Source organism: Phaeoacremonium minimum (genome assembly GCF_000392275.1).
Source record: "Phaeoacremonium minimum UCRPA7 unplaced genomic scaffold PA7_03_scaffold_350, whole genome shotgun sequence".
Taxonomy (NCBI): Eukaryota; Fungi; Ascomycota; class Sordariomycetes; order Togniniales; family Togniniaceae; genus Phaeoacremonium; species Phaeoacremonium minimum.
This window is the reverse complement of record NW_006921254.1, coordinates 43,843-69,661: the sequence shown is the minus strand read 5'-3', so window position 1 is coordinate 69,661 and position 25,819 is coordinate 43,843. Positions and strand designations below refer to the sequence as shown.

Below are 25,819 nucleotides of genomic sequence, written 5' to 3'. Positions count from 1 at the left end.
AGTCGAGGGAAAACACTGGATCCAAGGGATGGAATGGATGAATCAGACCCGCGGACGAGAAAAGAGAGAGAGGGGAGACGGAGGGAGGGGTCTTAGTCCTTAGTCTCAGGCAGTTGCAATTGTGGTGTAGGTAGGTAGGTAGTCCAGGGTTCCCGCCGGCACAGTTTTCTTGTGCAAAAAGGTGGAATTTGCGGGGGTACCGGTAATGCGTGGCTGCTGGGAGGGAGACAAGCACACTGACGGCATCCAATATCCAATGCAGCGCTGCGGTGGTCAAATTGAGGCTGAGCTCCCAGGGTTGGGCTGCAATTGCACTGAAAGGGGGGAAAACTCTAGCGGGCGTATTGCTTCCTATTGTGGGCGTGGGCGTGATGAAGGTAGGTATTGTGCCCCTCATCGAACAATACGAACAATAAGAGAATAGCACTGTTGGCGGGGTTCAATTCAAGCAGGTAGTGGGGTTGCGGTGATAACACAAATCACTTAAGTGTTTTATAAACGATATTCATTGTTCTATCTTATTGTCTGTTTATTATTCATCCCGAAGAAGAAGAAGAAGGTGTCAAGGTCGAATTCCTCGGCGAACACAATGCCGCTTGTTAATCCAAGAGTGCCTTCCAAGGTTTACCTACCTACCTGTACCTTGAGGTAGGCTGGTGACGTATTAGATGGCAGTCGCAACCGTCCGCCGTCGGTCATGCACGATACCTTCCTCCAGGGAGCTTGGCGCAGCTGTTGCCTTAGCTCGCATTGTACTAGTCGGGAAGAGCTAAGCCACATGGCATCGTGTATCGTGTGGCTTCGTCATGCTGCATCACTCTGCCGAGTCGAATCGGCAAGACCCGGGCCACCACCCAGGCGAGCCAGGTCAACCCATTTGAGGACGGAGGCTAGAACACCATCTGGATCCATTTACCGCGCGTCACTGTGTAGGTAGATACCATCAATCAATCAACCGAACGGCGATGAAGTGGGTGCTGTTCATACGATGCCTTGCACTTGAATCAGTGTGACTTCTTCTTCAGACCAGTCGGGTGTACTTTTGGGAATCTTTTAATAGAGGCAAAACGTGAAGTCTTTCTTGGTTCAGTAAACTATGAGCTCTGCTCTTACATGATCTCGATAGAAGAAGCATACACTGAGTCTGGAAGGCCTGTTAAACTTGCTCGCCGGCATCTCTCGATGGCTACATCCCCGCCCTACAGCCAGCATTCATCATTCCAGCTATGGTGTCCCCTAATACACTCTGTTCGCATGCACCACTCATCTCAACCAGCATACATTGAGCCAGACAGTAAGCCAATGCCATTCCCCTTCAGGCACCCTGAGTGGCACGGAGCCGCTCAAGACTCTTGTCGCGGCGAATAGCGGCCATGATGGCACTAATATCGACGGCGGCAACAGCTTCCGCCATTGAGTGGATGTCCTGACGCGTACCCGACCACACGTTGATCAGATCCTTGCGACAGGTGTCGAACTGTCGTCCTACCGTCTCCCGCTCCCTGGTATGCCTGGTGGCGATGCGTTGCACGATATCGCCGGCATTGACCATATACTCATGTACAACATCGTCCAAGCCCGCCTCTCTCCCCTTTAAATGGCGTAGTAGCTTCTGCAGATATGTCAACACCCCGACGAAGCATAACTCGCTCTTGGGAATAGTCCATCTTACTCACGTTGTTGATCGAGTGCAATGCCTCAACAATGCCGCCCGGAGATGGACTACCTGTGCCAACCTCAAGCGGCTCTCCCGCCTTCTGTAGCGGGCTCACCTCGTCATCTATCCACTCTTTCGTTCTTAGTTCATATTCACGACTCAGGGGTAAGCCGCCGCTGAAAGCCTTTGGCTTATGGGGTTGAACAGTCGTCGTGTTGGTTCCGAGAGACCGGTACATGCGTTGCGCGACTGCATTGAACCCGCCATCTTGCCCAGATCCCTGACCTCGATGGCACGGCGGCTGCACCTCAAACAGCGGGAAGCCAGGGTTTTTAGATTTATCCTGCGCAGGTCCCAATCCAAGAAGACGCTGGCTGAAAGTGGTGGTTCTTCCATTCCCGAACCCACCACCAACTCTGAAAGGGTCATCGTGATCGTGGTCTTTGGATTGTTTGGGTACCTCTTGATTATCAGGCCATCCAAACTGTCCCGTATTGTCTGCAGCTGCCATCATGGCGCTTTCATCGCTCAAGAGCTTGGCCCGTTTGTATCGTTGGCCATCCCCTTTTCCAGCCAGTGTCATATCGAAGCCTGCATGTCTCTTTTGACGCCGAGGAGAGTCTGCCGAGCTGTCTTTGAATGATAGTGGCCAAGCCACAGTTGCAGGTTCATGGTTTCGATGTTCGTGCACTCGGGTGCCATGCAGTGATTGTGCGACATTCTGTTTCTCGTTCTCGCAATTGGGCTGAGGTTCATTGACATGAGGAGCAAAGGTTGCTGTTTCATGGTTTTGCAAGTCTTTTAGCTTCAATTTATTATTCTGCTGTGGGGATGGCGCTGTGAAGTTCTGGGTATTGTTTCCCATTCTCCCAGCAAACTCATGGCCGGGCTTCAAAGATTTGAGTTCTATATGATGTTGCACATCTCCCGGACTGTCGTCAGAAGCAGAGGTCAACGGTTCAGGGTAGGTCATGTCGAAAGACTGGAGCTCCAGGCCATCACCAACATCTGCAATGAAATCATCGGTCTGTTCAATGACACGATCATGCGAGGCTGGGGAGGCACGGGAGGCTGCTTGCTTATGTAGGTGAGATGCCTTGACAAGCTGGCTGTCCGTCATGCCCTGGTTTCTCGGACCATTCTTGTCAAAGGAAACCAGGTGAGGCTTCCGAGCGCTTCGATCATTAATCAGACTTTCCTGGCGGTTTCGGCTCTGCACCTGGCTGGGCTGAAGAGGCTGAAGAGGCTTTCTGTCCGAGGCTTTGGTTTGCGGGGCCTTGACCAACTCCTCGGGGTCTTCATAATCTGAAGAGCTGTCGTTATCATCAATGATGATAGTTTTGACATCTTCAGTGACAGGCTTCTTTGAGACGATGACTCCGCCTTTATTCGGCTTGCCCTTTGCTTTTGCTCTTGCAGCTGGAGCCTTCTGGGCAGATCTCGTAGTGGTAATCTTGTGACGCGTGTCGGGCGATGAAGCATCAATATCATATTCATCTGTCGTCGACTCGGGTAGACGGTCGATTTGCTGGTCCTCCTTTGCTTTGCGCGACACGGATGACTTGGGCTTTGCCTTCGCAGCAACGGGCTTGGCCTTGGCTTGCTGTTTCTTGGAGCGCGTGCTTGGTTTGGCCTGAGCCTCTGGCTGAAGCTGGGCTTTCAATGATTTCTTGGGACGAGTACTGAACTCCTCTTCCATCTCCAGATCTGTTTCAAGAAGAAGGCCGAGAGCATCCGCTTTTGGTTGTGTTTTCGGAATACTTTCGTTGGCAATATCGGAGCCGTCGGGAACGAGCTCGCCATCGTCGTGGTCATCGTCATCGCCGTCAAAATATGTCTTCTTGGGCACACGCCTCTGAGGACGGATAGGTCGTCCACCTTTGTTTGGCTTAGGTTCCGGTGCATCTTGATTGGCCTTCTGTGCTGTAAGCAGTACCGAGCGGCCCACGACAGCATTGGCGTTGCTCTCTGGAGTCTTTGCCCTAGGAGACGCCATTTTGGGGAGACTTGACTGACGGCAAGGTCTCGAGACAAAATGACCACAGAATCCAGTAGGAGTGGTGTTGACAGTCTGAGGCGACCTGTATAAGGACCTTGCACGACGGGATCGTGTGGGACTGTCCTCTGCAAGGCAGTCACGAAGGAATGAAATTGGCAAAGGCTGACTGGGCCGTGGCAAAGACTCTGGACGAGAGGAGTGTTTTGGGGGTAGAAAGGGTTTGCTCGTAGTCAGTGTCATCGATGAGCTTCCGCACCCAATGCCACTGCAATTTCTTTCGCTCAGAAGTTCATGCAACCTCGAACGAGAAGGTGCGACCTGCGAAGCCTTACCGTGTCAGGAGGCAACAGTGCCTTCCTGCGAAAGGAGGAAGTCACGACCGCCGAAGGGTTCCTTCCAAATTGAACGCATAATGCCCCAAGTTTCTATGGCTGTCTCTAGAGCCGGTAGGTGGTCCATTTCAACATCCATCGGACGTCTGTGTATAATTGGGTATACCTACCTTGGCAGGTAATTGTGCCTCCCTCTGTGCAAAAAGGGGCATCGACCCCATTTTGTTCTATCAGAAAATCGCGATAAATGGTTATTCTACAGTCTCGTAATGAATCTTGCGATCGTTAGAGCATCATGCCCAAAACAGTGATTCATGGCACCGGGCCGCCTGATTTTGATAATCAGGGCCAATAGCGAAAGGAGTATCCAACAATATTGAGGGCATTCCCGGCTACATTCACTCTTCATACAACTGCCAGGAAATCGCGCGTGCACCTCAATCCAGTCCCACAATCGCAACCGAGATACTTCCCAGGATGCCATTGAGCGATTGATCTATCGAGAATCATCAACATGAAGTCATAATTAAGTTGCATGGATGACGATCGACCCAATTTGCCAAGGTGCGGCGTGGGCCTGCTTCGTTAGTTAAGAATGGAGCACTATCGGCTAAGCACATGGTACGCATTCCTGTTTGACATTAAGCATCTCGGGCACCGCCTCACAGCTGCGTCCAACCGCCAAGCAGACCCGCCCACTGACAGCCAGCGGGGAGCCGCTGGAATGACAGGATCCAAAACCTTATCCCAGGTAAGGTAATGCCAAAGCTTAAAATGCAAAATGGACTTCCCCTACGACGATCAGACAGCATATCCCGACTCTCGACTAAGAACACATGGCAGTCGATCATTGTTTCAATTCCACAGAACAAAGTCGACGTGCTGACGCCCGGATCAATGCGAGCGACGCTACCAGGATGGCATTTCATCTTGGTACATGTCTAGCGAATTCAACACGTTCATCAATTGACATTTTCAATACGCGCAAAAACAGAGGTATGAATATTGTGTTTCCTTATATTAACCTTGTATATGAAGGGTATCGTCGCGTCGTGCGGTATGTTATGGTATGTTACGTTTGTATGTATGTACAGATTTGGGTTCGATCCCGGGATTCCATTCCTATCCTCTATCCGTCTGAAGCCTGTCTATCGTGCCCTGAATGACTAAGGGACTATCCGCAACTGGCTGCTCGAGAGCCCTCCTGTAAACGCCGTCAAGGTGTTTGGACTTCCGGCACGCTTCTCCGCTGCTCTCTCTCACCGATCACGGTCGACTTGCTTGGCGTCAATGGCTCAAGCTCTTCCGCGTGACGCGAGTAGGCGCGCTCTCCGTCTCCCCGTTAATATTTTGCTGATGAACCGAACTGAACGCGTCTTGTTTAGTGCATCAGCTGCATCTGGGCTTGCCTCTCCGCAATTTTCTGCTGCTTCTCATCATCGTTGAGCAGTTCGAAGGCAGCGGTATCCTCGTCCCATTTCCTGACGCAGTCAAAGTTCCAATTGCAGTGCTCGACAGGGCCGTATACAGGATGGTTAAACCTAGGATGTCGGCTGGGCCAATTTGACGCGTGGTAGTGGTGCTTAACCAGGGCGCCACGGGCGTTATGGTTGCCCGAGTCAGAGTGACCCTGGCCCGCTGCGAAGGCCTCGACGTCGAGGACTAAGATGCGACTGATGACCTTGGACTCATCAAGCTCGTGGAAGTTGTCCCATGTAATCTGGGGTGTACCTCGAGGGCGGTTCTCATTCATCTCCTCGAGCACCGCACCAGTGAAGGCTGATGGTCCAGTACCTGAGATGACGGCGTCAAAGTCCAAGACAACCTCAGAGATGGGGACATTTTGCTCGCGGGCCATGCCCTCTAGCCACGACATGATGTTCTCAATCAGACGCATCATCACGGGCAGCTTAGGTCGGCACATGAAAGTCCATTGGCAGAATGATTGAGACTTTTTGCCTAGAATGGGATGATCCTTGAATTCCGGTTGGTCGATTTCCACGCCGATGACCATGTCGACGTCCTCCTCAGCATACCGGTGATCCGGAATGAATCTGCCGACTGGCTTCAGCGCCTCTACGTCGATGTCGGCGTAGACGCCGCCTTCAGCATACATGATCATGTAACGAAGGAGATCAGCCTTGATAATGGTGGCATTGATGGTGCGATACATGTCAACAATGTCCATTCTGTTGAAGCCGCTGGGTCCGAAGTGCTCCTCGACGTAGTTGAGGTCATTGGAATCAGTCAGGACCTCATAGCGGAAGTCCGGGTTCTTTTGCGTCCACGTCTTGGCCGTAGTGGAATCTCGCTCATCGAACTGCAGCGGATCGATCTTCCAGGTCTGCCATATCTTCTTAGGAAAGCCACCGGGGCGGGCCGTCAACGGCCTCTGCTGCACGTGCCTCTTGCTGAATACTCTGTGCTTGGGAATTGAGATGGCGCTGAAGAGGTCTGCATTGAGGATGATGAAGAGGACACAGATGAAGCCCAAATATAGTGGAACACCTCTCCGGACCTGGGTGGGCACGCGATTCCTGAACTTGGCGAGGCCAGGCGTGCTGGGCAGCGACCGTGGGCTGAGCGGCGACAAAGGCGAGGACATCTTGGGGGAACTCATCGTGTGCGTGCGTCTCTGTGTTGTTGCTCTTATGGTCGTGGCTGGCGGCTGCTGACGGTGCTGACTGACCTCCAAGCTTCAACAAAAGAGTCAACGCGCAGAATCGAAGTGTTGTTGTTGGCGTAAACCAGTCACAGCTGGAAGATGGAGAAAAGGCCGGATGCAATGGTCAGGAGAAAACGAGGGCCGGACCCTGGCATCATATCTGGAGAAGCTTTTGATGGGATGGGTCCAGATCAATCAGAAGTAGCACCACCAACAACTGACCAGAGGTACTTTCTTACACCACCCCCAAAATGTTCCCCGGTCTGATTACGCGGGGGGGAGACCCAGCCGAGCTGTCGGGGAGAAACTCAAAAGTCTCGCAAGCATCTGCCAGGCGCCTGGTGTCGTGCTCTCGGTGATCGTCGAATCATTGCTTTCGCTCTTCTCGCTTGTCCAAACGAAGGAATCCCATGTGGAGGCCATCATCGCGGTGGGACGGCCGAGAGAAGGCAGCCGCACCGAGGTCGCTGGGGGGCATGTCGAGCAACGGTCCAGGGGAGAACCTGGAAGAGCTGTACCTGCCCTGGTCTGCACAAGTTTTGCAGGGCACGGCATCTCGCATGTTACTGCACAGCTGCACAGCGGGCGGAATGGTGGTGTGGGAGGGCTGCAACCAATGCAAAGCCAAATGACGCCGGCACACAATGAATACGATACGAGCGAGCACATAGGCGACGCACCACAATGCACACAGAAGCAAAGTCAATCAGAACCGCAATAGAAAGGTGCAGCGGGGCTTGATCCGCACCCCGCCATTGCATCGGACACCATCGTCAGGGAATAAGGTGTGGATGTGTAACGGTGGCCGTCCTTCTAGCGCCGGTCGACCTGCCCTCTTGGGGCAGCGCACTGGGCGATCGCGATGAAGTCGCCTGTCGTTGGCTGATCTCAATGCAACCCACTCCCTGTCCGTCCTCGATAGTCAGGGCCACTCTGCTGCCGCAAAGCCCTGCAAGAACCCATGGCGCATCCATGTTTCTTTTGTTGGACGCTGTCGCAACATCCATGATTCTTTCTGCACATATCCCCTGCTGCTCGGCCTTTTGAGCTTCTGGCGAGATTGGAGATACCGCGGGACGCTCACCCCTTTATTTCCTTCACATGTCGCCAATTTCTGCCCTGCCCGCGCCCCTATCATGCATGTGATGCGATAATCTTATCGTTCCCCTCAACGGCACAGACTTCTGTCAGGCCCTCCACGCCGAGAGCGCAGCGTTCTACCCTGCTTGTTAACGCCTTCACCGGTATTTGTTCGTCCTTCCGGTGTCTCCGCCGCGCGGCAAGACGACTTTCTCCTCGCCAGAGACGTCATCCTAACCTAGAGATACTGCATTGTAAAGCCCGCTTGCCTGCTTGTTCGTGCGTTTTTGCCCGCTGTCAGACGCTTATCGCACTGCCGTCCGTGTCTCAGCCAGCCGAGAAGCTCTTTCTTACAAGCCGGTGGCACTTCTTCCTTCTCGATCACACATTCGCATCCTCACCCAACCCCCAATCCAACCCAATCCCGTGTGTGCCGTTCCGAAGGCAACCCCGCGTCCGACCGAGAGACGGCGTCGGGTTACTAAACGCTAGAGCATCTGGAGTCGAGATCCAAGGAAACTCTTGGAGAGAGTTGGCACACTTCCTTCCCCCGCATCTCCTCCCTCCCCCGCAAAGAGCTGAGGAGGAGCGCTCGACCTCGGGCTATTTGTGTCTCGTGTCTCGGCGTGCCTTTGCTTGTGAAAGTGGGCTCGACTTCTCTCACCGTAGCTTTCACCAGATAGACGCCCAAGGCGAAGGGAAGGGATCAATAGCGTCGTCTATCCGTTGAGGGAGGCTGATTGACTGATTCGATCCAGCCATTGCCGTCATCGGGATCAGGCAAACTATTCTTCATGAGCTCGTTCTTCCAGAAGTTCACAGCCCGAAGGACAGGACGAGGTCCGCCTCTCCCTATTTCTATTCAAACCAGAGATCTGGGGATCTCACCAGCATCACCTATCGTCAGTCCCATCCCAAGCCTGTCTGACACTGAGAGAAATATGTCTCCTCAGCAGGGTTTGGGCATCCTCGACGCTGCGGAATGGGACGAGGTCAAGCAAGACTGGGAAACGAAAGCGCCGTGGAAGGCTGAGTGGAAGCCAGCCTCTCCCGGACTTATGTCGCCAAGCCTGCGGTCCCCCAAGGCTAGATGGGCCCTGAACCGCCTCAAGTCAGTGGTCTTCCCAAAGTCACCAAAATCACCCAGTTCTTCCGAACCACTACGAAGAACGGCCTACTTAGACGGCTTGCGAGGATTCGCAGCTTTTCTTGTTTACTGGCATCATCATGAGCTTTGGGCTCATGATGGGGCCTCGCAAGATCCTTACTTTGAAAGTGCCTTTGGCTGGAACGGCAGGCACTATTTCGTCACATTACCCGGTGTGCGGACCTTCTTCACAGGCGGTCACTGGGCAGTGGCTACCTTTTTCGTGATTTCGGGCTACGTCCTGTCAGCGAAACCTTTACAGCTCATACACTCCGGTCAGCAGGACAAGCTCGCGGACGTCTTGTCGTCGTCCTTGTTCAGACGGTGGCTCAGACTCTACCTGCCTCTCATCGCCGTGACATTTGTATACATGCTCACATGGCACCTATTTGGCGGTCTCTGGATCGATGCCGTGGAGAAAGAAGGCAGCTTGAGGGCTGAGCTCTGGCACTACTACGCCGAGTTCAAGAACTTCAGCTTCATTTTCAATTGTGGTGGTGAGCCGTGGTTCAGCTACAACGTCCACACGTGGTCCATTCCCGTGGAGTTTAAGGGATCAATCGTCATCTTCACCGCCCTCCTAGCCTTTGCTCGCTGCACTAGGAACGCGAGATTGTGGTGTCAGGTTGGCCTGATCAGCTATTTCATGTACATATGCGACGGATGGTATTGCGCCATGTTCTGCTCGGGCATGCTACTCTGCGACCTCGATCTGCTGGCGGCCGAGGGCAACCTACCGCAGGCTCTGGCTAGTCTGGAGAAGTACAAGGAGTTCATCTTCTACCACATGTTCGCAATTGCCGTCTACTTTGGGGGCATTCCCTCCATGGACCAGGACGTCGAGACGCTCAAGAAGAACCGTGGCTGGTACTACCTGTCCTACCTCAAACCACAGGCCGTCTTCGACTACAAGTGGTTCTTCCTCTTCTGGGCGGCCACCTTCACCGTAGTGGCGTCCTCGCGGATCTGGTGGCTCAAGAGGTTCTTTGAGACGCGGTTCTGCCAATACATGGGCCGCGTGTCCTACGCCTTCTACCTTGTGCACGGGCCGGTGCTGTGGATCGCGGGCGACAGGCTGTACACGGCGGTGGGATGGGGCAAGGAGAACAGCGTCAACCACCTGCCGTGGTGGGCCAACTCGCTCGTCCTGCCGAAGACGAAGCCGATGGGCATGGAGCTCTCGTTCATGCTGCCGCACATCATACTGCTTCCGATGACGCTGTGGACGGCGGAGCTCGTCACGCGGTTCGTGGACGAGCCGGCGGTGCGATTCGCGCAGTGGTGCTACAAGAAGGTGCTGAACCCGCAGGCCGCGGCGCCGGGGCCGAGCTTGAAGGCCTAATGAGACAGCTCACAAGAGGTGGAGTTGGGGGCTTGTAATAACACCACTGCACATCTACCGGTATCCCTGGGGCTGGTACACGTGTAGAAAACATCAATCATGCAATTACGATAGTGTATTTTCCAACGGGGCGCTCCACAGAGGAAAGAAGTATTTGTCTGCTTGTACATAACACATGACACATAACATAATAGCACATTGCACTATATATACCCGGTTATTCTAGTCTAGACACAGAAATCTGCATTACTATATCTTCAATGTTCAACATTCAACATTGTGTCTAATTGTAATTGGCTTTCTGCTCTTCGTGCTTGTGGGAAGTGACAAGAGGGGAATTGAAGCCATCGCCAGTCACGTATCTGTCTGTGCTTACACGCTTCCTCTCTATGCGAGTCTCGGTGTGTGTGCGTGTGTATTGAGCAATTGGTCGCGTGCTCAATCCTACTCTGACTCTATGAGTCTCTGACTCTCTTGCCAAGGTCACCCACATGCCGGCAATTCCACCACATCCGATTGTACCGTCGATAGATAGATGGAAAGATAGAAAGATAAGACAACAAAAACGAATGGAATCTGCAGTATCTCTCATCACACACAGACCACAATGACGTTGGCAGCAGCTGTGGTGTGCTGTGCAGTCCCTGTAGAGTAGTGGGTAGTGGGTAGTGGGCAGTGGGTGTATGTAGGTTAGGGAGACCCGCAGCGGACGAGGCTTCCGAATTGAGCTGGCGATCTGCATGGGGCCGTGAGGGGAATAGTGGGCTATTACCCACCAGACTACTACTGCATAGTACCTAAACTGAAGCCAAGAACGGGCCCCCGGGCCCCCGGCACCGTTGCACCAGCGATTCAATGGGGTAATAGCGCCCATTTGCGGCGCTACATGTAGAGGCCAACGCCAATGCCAATGCCAATATTCCTCCCATGTCCTTTTACGCTGGTGATTGACAGCCCACGAGAGCTCACCCTCTCCACCGTACTCCAGCCCAATATGCAGTATTATCGCTAGGTACTCTCGGTACTCTCGGTACTATACTGTGTATGTAGTGCAGTGGAGAGGAGAGGGTGAATTTGGCTGATTGATTGATTGACTGACTGGCTTAGTAGGTACTCTCAGTACTCTGGTACTCTACAGCAAATGCGCGATCGATTTGGGTTGTGTGTTGCATATCGGGACAGACAATCGAGGTGTGGCACACAGCTCAGCTTGCAGCTGGTAATTTTAGTGCGCTGTGCCGGTAAACTACTGCATGGTACTGCGTATGGTCACTGTAGCGTGGTGACTTGTGAGGAGAAAAAGCCGCTGTACATGTACCGTGTAGATCGCTGTGGTGTTCTATCTCTTGCCTCTGCCGCGGCCTCCGAATGGAACAGGAACAAAACTAAACACATGTGAAAAGCAGGATGCACGCATACTACACTACGCACTACGCACTACGCACTACGCACTACGCAGTCTCGCAGTACACACTACGCACTCGCTCGCAACGTTTGCCCTGACTAAGGTTAAGGCAAGGTGCAAGGTGCATAGCTGCTGCATATACACTACCGTTACCACTGTAGGTAGTAGCGAGTACTGTAGTACTCTTACCACCGTCACCGTATCTGCACCATACTGCATAGTACTGTAAGGCTCCATCCAGTTCACCTGCAGATACAGTACAATCGGCCAGCAGGATTCGCTGTTATCATTCGGCAGAGCTGTGGCTGTGGCTGGGAAAGTGGTGTGAAGCTCGGGACTCTGCCGGCACTGTGCTCATCAGCATCTACAGTACATGTACAGTATCTCATCTTATCGCTCCACCCGTGACAGCGTCACAACAACAGACCGGGGACAGACAGACAATCGCTGTCTTTTGCCTGCTACCGGAACCCGAGTGGCTCTGCGTATCGCTGCATCTCTCTATCTCTCTATCTCTCTCGGCTTGCAACGCAGTGACGTGACTTCACCGCGGCGCTTATCGGCACTTGGAGTAGAGAGAGTCTGAGAGACAGACCTTCCCCGGAGCTGGACCTGAACCTGGAAGTGAAGCTATCCACGTGAAGCTGATCTCATTGCGGAGAGAGCTCCACCGTCAGCTCCGTCCGCGGGTCACCTGCAACTCTCCAGCTTCGGGTTTTGGGTCTGGGGTCTGGCTCGTGCAATTCCCCATCAGCCCAGCCCAGCCCAGCCTGCGCGCGCGAATAACGTCAATCTCTCGGGGGGTTTGCAATCCCCCCTGCCCTGCCCTGCCCTGTCCAGTCCAGTCCAGTCCTGCTTCCGTCCTGCTGAGTACTGAGACCGAGTGCGCACGCATACGCACGCATACGCAGGTGCAACTCCTCCGGTCTGGGACTGAGTTGCGCAACCACTCACCAGCCGCTACGATGCTTGTCAGAGACCTCAAGCGGCTGGTCTTCGTCATCGGGCCACTGCTCGTCTTCTTCCTCGTCGCGTTGCGATGCTTCAACTGGAAAGACCCGGCCACTCTCCGGTCCCAGCTGGGCCACTGGAACGAGTGGATTGAGCACAAGTTCACCCCCGAGGCCGACGGCCAGCTGCCGCTCCCTGACATCTCCGGCCTCACCGGCGACTCCAGCGTCTTCGTGCCGCCTGTCCCCGGCTCCGGCCCCGACCCGGACCCGGACGACGGCAAGACACATCATGAGATCTTCTCCGTGTCCACGGCCGATAAGAAGTACTTCAACATCACATTCGGCGACAAGCCGTCCTTGAACCCCAACATCATCCCGCACCCCGTCACCGACGGCACTTGGATCATCGTCGCCCAGCTCAACAACATAGACGACCCTAATCCATCACCATGGTTCGCCGAGTTGGTCTGCGACGCTGTCTTCGGCCCCGAGGGTCTCCAATGCGCCGGGCAGCCCTCCATCCTGCCCATCGCCGCCACCACCGGCGACAAGTGTGAGGGCGACCTGGGCTACTTCGGCTTCAACGTGGGCCCCCACGATGCTCGTGTCTTCTACGGCCCGCGCACCCCCTACGCCATGTACGGCAGCAACTCCATGTTCACCTGCTTCGGCCAGTGGATGCAGGACTTCCGCGTCCTCGTCGACTGGGGCGTCGAGCTGTTCACGCAGGACGACTTCCGCGTCGGCACCGAGCTGCAGCGGCCCCTGCCCTACAGGCCCGTCGAGAAGAACTGGTTCATCTTCTGGGACAGCCGCAAGCGCATGTACGCGCACTACGACGTCTTCCCCACGCGCGCCTTCGCCGAGCTCAACGCAGACGGCTCCGTCGGCGAGGACCTCGCGCCGGCGGCCGCCGCCCGGGACAACAAGTGCCTGGCCGCGTACATGCCCACGCTGCCCGAGAAGCTCGAGTCCATCCACCAGGCGACCAACTCGCTGGCCATCACGCTGTGCCGGCGCGCGGACCCCTCGTGCCGCGCCGCCGACGACAACACGTTCGTCTTCACCATCATCCAGCACAAGACCTTCTACCGCTTCCACTCCGCCTACGACCCCTACGTCGTCGTCTTCCGCCAGCGCGCCCCCTTTGAGATCTACGCCATCTCGAAGAAGCCCGTCTGGATCCACGGCCGCGGCATGTATGACGTCGAGCACGACCTCAGCGAGATGTACTACGTGACGTCCATGAGCTGGAAGGCGCGCGGCCAGAAGTATCATGGCTATCTGGACGATGTGCTCTTCCTTGCTTTTGGCATCGAGGACAGGAGGACCGGCGGCATCGATGTCACGGCTGCGGCCTTGCTTGCGAACTTGGGCCGATGTCCTGAGTGAGAGCGTGTCGGCTGTTTACAGCTAACATATTCTGATGGACAGCCACCCTTGATCCGGAGCTGGCTGCAATTCAGTGCGGCTCCGCGACGCTCTGCTGAGTCAAGCACTCGAGCCCATCATTCAAAAGGCGTCCATGTTCGCAATTGTGCACAGAGCGGCCCATATCTGCAACGACACGTAACGCAGCATTCACAGCTACGCGTTCAACGAGTATGATATAACGGAGCGAGTCAAACATGGGAGTGTAGATCCATATTGAGTCGTCTTGTGAAGGAATATATAGCACATTTGATACCCTGTAGTGCGTACCCAATCACGTACATATACACTATTTAGAGAAATGATAGCGAGCATTGACTGTTCTTGATACTGTACACAACGCAGCGTCTCTCAAGTCTTCTGTTTTGCATCACACGACCAAGCGGACCGCAACAGCCCCTCGGCATTCTTGAAGTAAACATCCTCCACTCGCTCATTGCCCACCAGACGTTGCAGACCCTCATCCATCTCTGCAGCAAGCGCCCTCACGCCGCCCGCCTGCGTAAAGGGGAAATCAGACCCATACAGCAACCTATCGGCGCCGACGCCCATCGTCGCCATCATGCCCTCCAGCTGGCCCGGGAAGACCACCCCCGCCAGGTCGAAGTAGAACCGCTCCTGGAACAGCGCCCTCGCCTCGTCCTCGGACAGCGCAGACACGCCGCTGTCGCCGGGGAACGCCTCTGGCACTAGGCCGCTGAACCGCGTCACGCGAGACAGCAAAGGCGCGAAGCCGCCTCCCGCGTGGGGGATGATGAACCTCAGGTTCGGGAAGCGGCGGGGCACGTGGCGGAGGAGAAGGTTTGTTGCTACGCGAGCCGTGTCGAAGAAGAACTCGAACATGGGGTTTGGGTAGGGAGGGAAGAGCGGCGTGGCGGGCTGATAGCTTGGTCTTGACGACGCGCCGTTGATGTCCTGGCCAGTGTCTGCATGGCATGTGCAAGGGCTGGTAGGATGGACGAAGATGATTGCGCCTTTCTGGTCCAGATACTCAAAGACCGGGTCGAAGATCGGATCGCCGAGGTAGTGGCCTTGGTAGTTGGTCAGGAGGCCAATGCCGTCCGCGCCGCCGTCCCGCAGAGCTCTCTCAGCCTCCTGCAACGACTCGTCGATCAGAGGCAAGGGCAGGCCGGCCCAGAAACCAAACTTCTCCGGATATTGCCTCTTGAGATCCGCTGCGAAGTCATTGCATCTGCGGGTTAATTCAACGGACTTTTCGGGTGTCAAGGGATATAGTCCGGTCCCAGGTGAGCTGATGCTGAGTATGCTCTTGCGGATGCCTACGGAGGACATGAGCTTCAGATGAGCTTCCGCATCCCATTCCTATCCGCATGTTAGACTGCGGCTTGAAGTAACTCGGTGGATAAGTACCGGTACTGCAGGCATGCCATCTGGATGGCTGTGGCCCGTGAGAGCAAGCGCTTCCCTGTAGAAAGCGGGTAGGAAGTGTGAATGGACATCGATCCTGTCTATTGAAGTTGACATTATATTCATAGTTGAGCGGGCGTATACTTGTCACTTTTCAAGGTATTACAAGGAGAGAACTTCTGCGTTCGTGATCGAGGTCGGCCATGTCCGGTGTTAGTTGGGGTATCCCGACAAGGCTTTTCGGTTGCACAACTGCGGAGCGCCAAGACGTGGGATATGGTTCAGCCTACACGATGTCTGACTTGAACATCGCGGAATATCAAACGAGGCAGTTCGAAAATCATATTCTATGTTTCTAACCAAAGCAGACTTGAGCTTCCCTCGATACATGGATGAAGAGGCACTTTCTACGTTCAACATTGGCGGGAGTTCTACATAGCCTCGAACGAGGCTCGAGTCGGCTGTGTTAGAAGCCGGCAAAATCGCCAAGCTCAATGTTGGGTACGATATATGGCTGTACCTGGTTTCGCACCAACGTTTTTTGCTCGAACGCATACGCAAGCCCGATGAGTGTCGCCTCGGTGAACTTCCCACCTAGAAAGCTGAGGCCGAAACTGCGGAATAAAAATTAGTACGACTCTTCGATTCAAGACTTGAATAGTACTCACGGAATCTTGGGACCGCGAGTTACAAGGCCGCGAGAGCTTGTTGTAACGGCCGTGTTAGCCGGATAGAAGCCCAGGGGCACTGTCACAATCGGTGCGCCGACAATAGCAGCTCTTCCAGCAGACGAGCTGGTTGGGAGGATCAGAGCATCTAGATTGTTTCGCGCGACCGCGCCAAGCAGCCCTCCTTCACCACCATAGTAGTAATTCTGCTGTAGGGCCTGCCAGAACCGTATGTCGCTATTGTTATATCCCAGGCTCAGAGCTGCGTCCCATGTCGCAGTGTTGCGGTCTGGGTAGTCCTCCAGGGGGAAGCTCTGAGTAAAAGCCCGCAGGTCTGCAAGACTAGTAATCATATTAGGGTTATACGTAAGCTCTGCGAGATAAGCCGCCAGGTCGGATATAAAGTCAGCTTGGAGGACGATGGAACTTGTAGTTGGGTTGGGCACGGTAAAGTTTGCATCAACTATAACAGCTCCTTCGGACCTCATGAGCTCAATTGCCTCGTAGTAGGCCGTCAATTCCGGCGACGCAGTGATAGTGCTGACAACATTGTACGGAATACCGATGCGGGCTCCTTTGAGAGCGCCTGCATCACATGCCGCTACGTAGTCGGGAATCTTGCCACAGTGTGGGATGGCAAGTGTGTAATTGTCCTTGGGGTCTACACCCGCGATAGCCTTCAAGATGATCGCCGCGTCTTTGACAGTGCGTGCCATCGGCCCAATAGTGTCCTGATGAGAGCTGATAGGGATAACCAAGTGACGAGATGTTAGCCCAACTGTGGGCTTGATGCCCACGAGGTTATTCTTCTGGGACGGTGAAACGATTGATCCCGAGGTCTGTCGAAATTAGTGATTGCTACACTTTATTTCCAAGCGATGCGAGGGCAAGTCCAATGGACGATGCAACACCACTGCCACTTGAACTACCACTGGGATCCATATGAGGGTAGTACGCTCCATAGACCTGACCGCCATATGCAGACCAGCCGTTGCTAGAATTACTGCTTCGATAGTTGGCCCACTGGCTCAAATTGGTCTTTCCCAGGATGATAGCTCCAGCTTCTCGGAGTTTCTTCGCCATGAAACTGTCTGTGGGCACTGTGGCTCCTACCAGTGCCCAGGAGCCGGCAGTATTGTTCATCTTGTCTTTTGTAGCAATGTTGTTCTTGATCAATATTGGAATGCCATGGAGGGTCCCAAGGGTTGTTCCATTTGCCCTGGCAGCATCAAGCTCAGCAGCAATCAACAGTGCATCTGGGTTGAGCTCCGTTACAACATTCAGCGTGCTGTTGACTTCCTGGATACGCGCAATATAGGCATTGACCAAGTCGACGCTGGTGAAGAGTCCAGTTTCGAGACCACCTTGGAGATCATCGATTGTAACATCGATCAGGCTCGGGAACTCTTTGCCCTTAACTAAATGGAGAGAGCTGATTAGCAAATGAAGTCGAAACGAAAGAGCAATCATTTCTTACCAGTCAAAGACAAAACAACACTGCTGAACCCCAGCCACGCGAGTGATGCGGCTACGACGAGCCGCTTTACTGTCGCCATCGGTGTCTCAAATCAAATGAGCTAAATAACGACAATGTCAATCGCAACTCGCACCACGGGCAGATAGATATGGCTTGAATGGACTGTCGGCGATCCTGTACTCTTCAAGGCTGGCACTCTCACCCAGTCCGATGCTGCATTGGTGTGGGGGAGTATCGCGATTTAAATGCAGTCACATTTATTATCATGCATGGTAGTAAACGCGGGATTCATATCAAGATGTATTGCCAAGCTCGAAGAAGCCTGTCCCGACTCCCGAGCACCGGAACAGGCCGATTGATATAGCGCCGTTCACCATGTGGATGAGCCTGATAAGGCATTGCGACACCCAGGCTGTTGGGTCCGGCTTTAGCTATCCTCATGGCCTAGGCAGGTCTTCGGCATGCGATAAGAAGAGTATGAAAAGCGAATTTGACGTCACAGGAACGACCCAAAAGTCGAATGTGGCATAGTAAAACGTTCTATCGATATACATGGCTGCCGCCCAGACGCACCTGCCATCTGTTATCGGCGGGGTTCAGGAACCAGGGACAAAAACTCCGCACACACATGAGCACTACCAGGCGACAAGAGCCGCTTGCCCACTCAAAGCTTGAGATTCCAGCTTCCTAAGGCGGCCTTCGCGGAAATAGTTGACAAGACTATTGGCATGGCCAAGCCAAGCCGCGTGGAAGACTTCAGTGGTGCTTCGATCTCGGCATTTACGGCACTTTGACGAACACCTCAAACTTGGAGATTACACTCGAGTATCTATAGATTATGTCATTCATAATCTCTAGCAGAATCTGACATCGCATTTAATTGGTGCTTTAAACAGCGAAGTGACAGCGTCTACTTTTGTTGCGATAAGTCTGCATACGTGTGTCTAGGATGCCTTTAATGACTATGTGTAGCGAGTAGAAGATAGTGAAAGCTGTTGTTGACCTTGACGTATCGCCCCAGTGTTTTCTAGGACACTGTGGAAGCGTTGAACTTGTGCCATTTTGGTGAGCTCCTATCTCCTCTGCAAGTCAGCTCGAATAACCTGTTTATCCTCTGCTTGTGACATGAAAGAGCCCAGAGTATACACAGGCCATTTACCTCTTAAGCTAACGCTGACACAGCTTCTTCTCAAAACGTGATTATATACAGTATATAGAATGCTTGGAAGGTTAAAGTATTACAAATACGTCTAGAGGGTAAAAACGCTATTATAAATCTATAGATCCTCTAGCCTGCAAACTACAAGAGGTCACGTTCCTTTGATTAGATCAATTCTGGCTTTGCTAACTAGCAATGTTTTTCACAAATGGGTGTAGGCGAATGGAGGGGAGTTAGCCCTCAAAGGCTAAGAAAGCAAGTGCTCCAACAGAACAGAGGAGGTATCATCAAGAACATTACGGCAAAATGTCGTTTGCTTTGATTATCTTTTTTTTGGCACGAACCTACAACAATTGAGTTGTTTGAACCTCGAATTTGGGTCGCCCACATTTCCAGCTTCCTACCCGATTCGAGTAGTCCATTTTCCTTCAAGAAAATATACCACATCTAAAACAAGATCACTGCTAAGATATGAAGAAGTTTCTGCAAACTAAACAAATCTTCCATGTGAGGAACAATTTGCAACATAATTTCGAATTCAAAAAATGCTTCCCTCTTTTAGCAAGACCCACGAACGTCGTCAGGATCCGCAAAGCAGGTGCCCTGCCCGTCAGTGCACTGGAAGCCATTCTTTGCAATAGTTTTGCATGCATCCTCCCACTGGTCACCAGCAATTCCCTCTGTACTGTTACGTTGATTGCACTACGGTATCATCAGCAATTCGGGTGTTTGACATTCATTAGAAGCAGAATTTAATTACTCGACCAGCAGCCGTGTCATAAACGGCACCACCCCACTGCGAACATGGCCTATCAGCATGATGTTCTTTAAGGTGTACCGCGACTCGACTCACTTGGTATTTGGCATCGTCATATGTTGTGCAGGCCTTTATAGTTATGCGCCAATTATAACTGTCGCCATTATTGCAGGCACAGCTCGTGTGAAGGTCGGCCATTCTATTGATTATGAGAACTAGTTTATGCCTGGATCGAGCCGGAAATACTCACGCTAACGATGAGAAGACAATGGCGGACAGAAACTTGTATGCTGAAACATACATGATGAAATAAGGACTGATACAATAATTGTAAGTGATGGAAAATTAGAAATAGTGACTTATGGATGAAAGAGAAATTCCGCTGAAGCTCTGGTGGCTGCTGATTGACTATTTTACGTACGCGCGCGCTGATATTTAACCATCATCATACTTATCCATCCAAAAGCCGCGATGAAGAGAATAGACTGCGATATGATGCCTCAGAGAGCTTATACGGATTCCCCGACTCATAACCTAGTCAGCTAGCTATCTCAGCCCGGGACAGAGCCCCACAGCCAGTGCAGATCAGCCAGGGTGTGATCAGGGTCCTGCAGGGACCTTTTGCTAAGTCGGTCCTTTCCGAGACACGCCAACAAAGTCTAATAGCGTCTGCCGTGCAGGGGTGTCTTTGTCAACTTCCTATCTCATGTCGAGGCATTAATTTCGAAGGTGTACCGGTCACTTGGCTGGGCCGATTGGTCGATCGCCAAGAGTGCTCGTTGGTAAGGGGCACCGGTATGACAACCCCAGATGCATTAAGAAAACCTATTCGTAATAATCTGAAGAGGGGACCAAAAGTGGCTGAGTAGAAGGCGATGCCTGCAGCCCTGCATGAAGTGGGCCTGGGCTGGGCGTCCACAATCATTGGTTGCGTCAATGCACATAGGGGTCTTCATACACGTGTAGTTGGCTCTTGGTTATCGTGATGATCTGGTTATAATTGCTCGCCTATAGTGCCAAGTGAGACTTGGCAATACAGTCGCTCGGATCTTGTTCTCGATATCGGCAGATGTATTAATCAAGATGGAACGGACTTGTTTACTAAGGCATGACATGTTTGTTGGAATACGAAGTCAGGTGGATTCGCGAGTTCTCCATTCATCGGGAATAATCCGTCTAAGAATAGTCAAAGAAAGTTATGGAATTCCTCCACCGATCATTAATACGATCAAGCGAGAAACTAAACTTAAAGCACAGTTTATCCAGGTTCGCAACTGCTAAATTCGGATTAGTGAAACAAAACCTTGTATGTCAGGGCTATCTCTTGAGTCAAGCCTTGACCAAACTACAAAACCTCTAAGATATTCCCTAGGTTAGCTTCAGAGCAAGTCAGTAAGTCATCGCGTTCTCACCTCAAGGAAGTTGACTATCGTTTTACACACAAAAACTTGCTGCCATCTTTGATTCACGAAATTTCTATCTCTCCGACATTTTTGCCTCAGCTATCATCATGCTCCCTCTCGTTGTTATAGCTTTTTCTAGCATCAGCTCGTTTGCTAGAGCCGCTCCTATGGCTCTTTCATACGATGATGTTATTGTCTTGAAAACTGATGGCAAATCGGAAATCATGAAGGCAGCCGACTTCGACCAGAAACAAGCTCGAGCTGGCGATTCTTCAGTTGCTCGTACCAACAGCCTCAACCCTAGCAATATGGCTCCCCGAGGCTGTGACAAAAGCAAGGAGATTCAGGTGCTCTCTGATACTGAGTTTCTCAACTGGGATGTTGCCATTTCGCCAGTTGTTAGTAGTCTGGGCGGTGAAACAGCTTCAGTTGCTGTGACTGATGGCTACATGATCGCAAACTCATTGACGGTTACGGAGGGGGTCAATTACACACCGGTCAAGGACATCCTCCAGTTGACGTACTCTATCTCATATGCCGAAACCTGGACCACGCAGCAGTCACAAACCCTGACATTTACGGTCCCTGACAACATGTACGGCGTCATTGTGAGCCAACCATACGTCCACCGCATTCAGGGCAATGTGTTGAGTGGCTGTACCGACAATCCAAGCAACACCACCTTCATGTCAGACACTTACACGAGCCAATCTTACGGCGACCTGAACTGGGTCAAGGGCGTTATCAGACTGTGTAGCAGCGAGACGTACCCTATTCCTTACTGCATCGGTGACGGCAATCACTCTTAACTGATTATACTGTTTAAGAGAAGCCTTATCATTCCATGAAGCTCATGAGGACATCTTAGATGAGAACTTCGGCGTACAACAAAAAACTGATAGGCAATGCATCTTATTTTCCTATCTCTTGAAGAATATTGAATGTATCTATAGCTTAGGAATTTTAGAATTGAGTTGTTATAGACAAACGGCTAATTATAATGATACACGCAAATAGACCTTTTGTCTCGAACGCAAAAGGGTGTGCGAGCTTAGTAGGAGTGGATGTAGTGATCCATCGAGGTCCAAGTCGTAACAAAAGAGATCTAAGTGAGCGTAGTGCTATATATATGACCCAAAAGGAGCCTCTGACGGGCTTAGGTAAGTGTAAGGAGCAGAGGGTGAATTCAACGTGACACCTTTGCTGTGAAACTGAATTAGAAACCATCTCGTAACACCTCAGCCTTATCATGGAATTCAACTTATAACTCATTAACCACTTACCCTGGACCTGAGATGCGTAATTTTCCATGCCCATTTCATCAGTGACTCGAGGCAACACTATCTATAATCACTCGGTCCATCAACACTCTCACTAAATCTAGATTCAGGGCACAGAATCGCCAGTCCTGCCGAAGTCCAGGTTATCAGGCCCGGCCCCGTTTGAAGGAGGTGAAGATGTATATCATTGGGGTATAATTTCGGCCTTACCTTTGCTTTTTACCTTGCCTGATGCTCCACATTGTCAACGCCCTATGACTATTATTCGCTTGCATCTTGATCTGTTCCACGCTTCCATGGTCTTTCCTTTCGTAGCTAGTGTATAGTCAGCCAATACACCAGGGATCTGTCCCTTGTCTGACGAAAAGGAATACACTTGAGAGCCCAAGGTTGTATAAACAGCCGGCCGGCGCTTGAGCCCCTATGCTCACAAAGATTAGTTCCGCCGTCTAAACGTTCAAGGTCATAATGAGTACGAACTCGGACGCGGTGAAGAGAAACATTTTTTGACACGTGACTGGAAAAGCACTGCAACGATCGCGCATTCACCAGTGTTTCTTAGTGCCTTCTAGCTGTATGCTTATCCATCCTCCGCCTCATCCTCCTCGAAAGGGCCTATCTCTAGGCACTACTATGTACTAGACAATAGATCCCCGCCCCGTATCATATCAAATCAACACAAGTGTCTGCAACCCTGCTGTGTATGGGAAACTCCCCTTGTTGTGTCGCTGGATCGTTCCTTTCGTGCTTCGTGATAGAAGAGATTCTTTTTTGACGATATCAAGCTCTCTACAACCGACAACCCGTGGAACTCGGCGCTGATAGTCGTGAAATGCTACATAACAGTGAGTTTAAGAAGGATTGGATGTGCATAATACAACAGTCTTGTCTGTAGTTTTACGCGGAAGGGTTGGACTTCCTCGCATATGTCGATTGCTTACCCCGCATCTGCTGTAGTCTTTATACACTTCAGCATGCGAGTTTCTTAAGCCTGCCAATACCTGGGATGATTATTGGTTCAGTTGACAACGGAGACAGGCCACAGACAATTAGCTCCAAGGCATTCTAGTCGTTCGCCTTGCGGACCTCAAAGAGGGTGTGAAGCCACCCCTGAAAAGCAGCAGGCTGCGTGCTGTCAACACGTCACCACTGTTTTTATTGGGTCTTGACATTTCCACGATTTAACAATCCCCGGACATGCGTGAAAAGTAAATGTCCGAGACTGTTTCATTATGCAGCTTACTCAACCCCGATTGAACTTGCAACTAGAGACAGGATATCGGTTTTGTTTTACCCATAACACAAAGCTTGGTTCCCAGCTCGCATCAATATTTGCGTTTGCATACTGTGCTGTGGACATTGAATGACTTTTATAAACATATGGCCCAGACTCCGAAGAATAGCTGCAAAGGAATTCAAGTCTACAAATGGACAAAGGGTATGTCATTATGGATCAACCTTGTCGTATATTTGCTCATACAATCTTAGGGTCATGGGAATGGGATGTGTCCAAGATATATCACGGGTCTCTAGATCCATCTGAAGACCTGCAAGGCTCAGCTACGGAAGTAGCGGAGTCTGCCGACGTGGCAATCTTGTACTATTGTCGATACCTTCTTTCTGTGGTAAACTAACCAGGTATTCAGTGTTTCACCCCACGAAGATCTTGTAAGATGCTGTCGCTTATGTGAGAACTGCTTGAACGGATGTTTCGATTTCCTCCCTACTTGGTGGGAGGAGCCATACATCAATTCAAACGGATACTTTGGGTATCAAAATGAATCAGACCAGAATGGAAAGACTGTGGGAGTCAGTGAGTATTTCCCGTCAGTCGAACCAACCCCCTCCGCCAAGTAGCTGACCTCGATAAGGTACTTGGTCTCGCTTTCTATTGCAGTACTTTGTGATCACACACTACAGTACCCACGAAGATATTCATCACCAATGGCGAGATATCATAGCTTTTACTCATTGGCAGAGTTCGTCCAACAAAATGCGGATATTTTTCATCAGATCTCACGAACCCGTCGTGGCTCGATTAATTCGTCGATTTCTAGACGCATTGACAAAGGCCGTTCTGACTGATCCATTATGGCCTTACACGAGCATCCTCGAAGAAGTGATTAGTCCTCAGCACCTGGCCACCTTAGACATTCGTAACATGATAGAATTCGAAGAGCACAGAGAAAATGCGAGAAGATTGAAGCCACAAGCAGATTATCCCCGGTTACACGAGGTAGCCAGACACGCGATTACCGTTACGGAAATTCTTGAAGTTAATGTCAGAACGCTTGACTCAATCGTGAAATGCCATGACCGCTTCGCAAATCCGAATGCCTTAGCATCAGCAACCAAGCGTGAGCTGCAACAGACCCACCAGCGATTTCTTTTCCAGTCACACATGGTTTACAGCATCCGCTGCCGGTGTACCTCATACAAGGAGAGAATCAGGAACGAAATACAGCAAGCATTCAATCTTGTAGCGCAGGAAGATGCACGGACTTCGGTGGACATTGCCGTCGCTACCAGAGCAGACAGCCAAGCATTGACATCTATGGCGTTTGTCACTCTGATTTTCCTCCCACCAACATTCATCTCTGCGGTATTCAGTACTACATTCTTTGACTTCGGATCAGACTCGGATTCGTGGAAGGTGTCAAACAAGTTCTGGATCTATTGGGCCTGGGTCGTCCCGACGACAGTGATTGTTGCGTTGATTTACCATCGACACATGTTGCGAAAGTCTGCTGGCAATCTTGCGCCGCAGCTGCTCAGACGGAGAACTACGGCACTAGAAACCATGGAATTAGCAATCTCCAACAAGTAATAGCCAATCTAAATATCTTGCAAACTTATAAAGAGGTGCAGATAGTATTACAAATGATTGGTTTCGGAAGCTCAATGACGGTACATCTGTTCCTATCGCTATGAAGAGAACAAAGATTGTGTGATCTAGGGCGACCCTATATGAGCTAAGTTTCCACTAATATGCATGATAAGATGGATGATTTGTCTTATAAAGGTAGTTTCGATTCGATCAATTTCATATGTCTGATCATTAGGTTCGTTCATTTTAGCAGCTTATACGAGGCCAAATACGGAGGCAAATACTTTATTGTGGTGATGGTTTGTCTGTCCCATCTACGAGATCTTGCCGCTATTTGGGGAAGTCTCAAGATCTTGAAGGCGTAGTGGCCAGGTTCTATATGACCACGCGTCTGGTGGCTTCTACGATTTGAATAACCCAAGTTCAACGGGTGCAGATCTTATCTGATCCGCTTGGATCTCCTGAACAAGATCATTTCCTGGATACTCGTCCAGATTGAGATCTACGTATCCTCTGGAGGCCCATTTCCTTGCCGCGACAAATAATGAGCGGCCATTGATGTTTTGGTCGCTTAATATGCGTAGTAGACACTCGCCGGCATCTTCAGCTTTAGCGAGCTGTACCCCCGAATTCTCCACATGATCGAAAGTTTTCTCGGTCAAGATTTTGGTTCTGACGTACCTGCATACCATCAACAGACTGGACTAGTTGTACAGAAGCATCGCACCTACCACGGGGAGATCATATTAATCCGACTTCCATAATAGAAAGCCGTCCGCCGCATCGAGTGCATGATGCCTCGCATTGCCCACTTAGTACTCGAATATTGAGGACCTCGCGGGCAATCTAGATATGATGCCCCCGATCCA

At 51.6% G+C, this 25,819-nt stretch overlaps 6 protein-coding genes across 6 annotated transcripts; 3 read left to right on the top strand and 3 right to left on the bottom strand.

Moving 5' to 3' along the window:
• Positions 1 to 1,315: 1,315 nt before the first annotated feature.
• Positions 1,316 to 3,653, bottom strand: UCRPA7_4527 (hypothetical protein; the record flags this gene model as incomplete). Its single annotated transcript, XM_007917080.1, has 3 exons — positions 1,316 to 1,591; positions 1,677 to 2,073; positions 2,614 to 3,653. 3 exons carry the CDS (start codon positions 3,651 to 3,653, stop codon positions 1,316 to 1,318), a joined length of 1,713 nt encoding a protein of 570 aa, XP_007915271.1.
• A 1,716-nt stretch (positions 3,654 to 5,369) lies between these two features.
• On the bottom strand, positions 5,370 to 6,593 carry UCRPA7_4526 (putative glycosyltransferase family 32 protein; the record flags this gene model as incomplete). The annotated part of the gene is made up of 1 exon (XM_007917079.1): positions 5,370 to 6,593. The coding sequence occupies one exon, from the start codon at positions 6,591 to 6,593 to the stop codon at positions 5,370 to 5,372; it is 1,224 nt and encodes a 407-aa protein (XP_007915270.1).
• Positions 6,594 to 9,250: 2,657 nt separating this feature from the next.
• UCRPA7_4525 (putative acyltransferase protein) lies at positions 9,251 to 10,222 on the top strand (the record flags this gene model as incomplete). Its single annotated transcript, XM_007917078.1, has 1 exon — positions 9,251 to 10,222. One exon carries the CDS (start codon positions 9,251 to 9,253, stop codon positions 10,220 to 10,222), a length of 972 nt encoding a protein of 323 aa, XP_007915269.1.
• Positions 10,223 to 12,592: 2,370 nt separating this feature from the next.
• Positions 12,593 to 13,972, top strand: UCRPA7_4524 (hypothetical protein; the record flags this gene model as incomplete). The annotated part of the gene is made up of 1 exon (XM_007917077.1): positions 12,593 to 13,972. The coding sequence occupies one exon, from the start codon at positions 12,593 to 12,595 to the stop codon at positions 13,970 to 13,972; it is 1,380 nt and encodes a 459-aa protein (XP_007915268.1).
• A 390-nt stretch (positions 13,973 to 14,362) lies between these two features.
• UCRPA7_4523 (putative amidase protein) lies at positions 14,363 to 17,603 on the bottom strand (the record flags this gene model as incomplete). Its single annotated transcript, XM_007917076.1, has 5 exons — positions 14,363 to 15,334; positions 15,900 to 15,993; positions 16,048 to 16,886; positions 17,161 to 17,465; positions 17,525 to 17,603. 5 exons carry the CDS (start codon positions 17,601 to 17,603, stop codon positions 14,363 to 14,365), a joined length of 2,289 nt encoding a protein of 762 aa, XP_007915267.1.
• A 3,347-nt stretch (positions 17,604 to 20,950) lies between these two features.
• Positions 20,951 to 21,652, top strand: UCRPA7_4522 (hypothetical protein; the record flags this gene model as incomplete). The annotated part of the gene is made up of 1 exon (XM_007917075.1): positions 20,951 to 21,652. The coding sequence occupies one exon, from the start codon at positions 20,951 to 20,953 to the stop codon at positions 21,650 to 21,652; it is 702 nt and encodes a 233-aa protein (XP_007915266.1).
• Between the last annotated feature and the right edge of the window lie 4,167 nt (positions 21,653 to 25,819).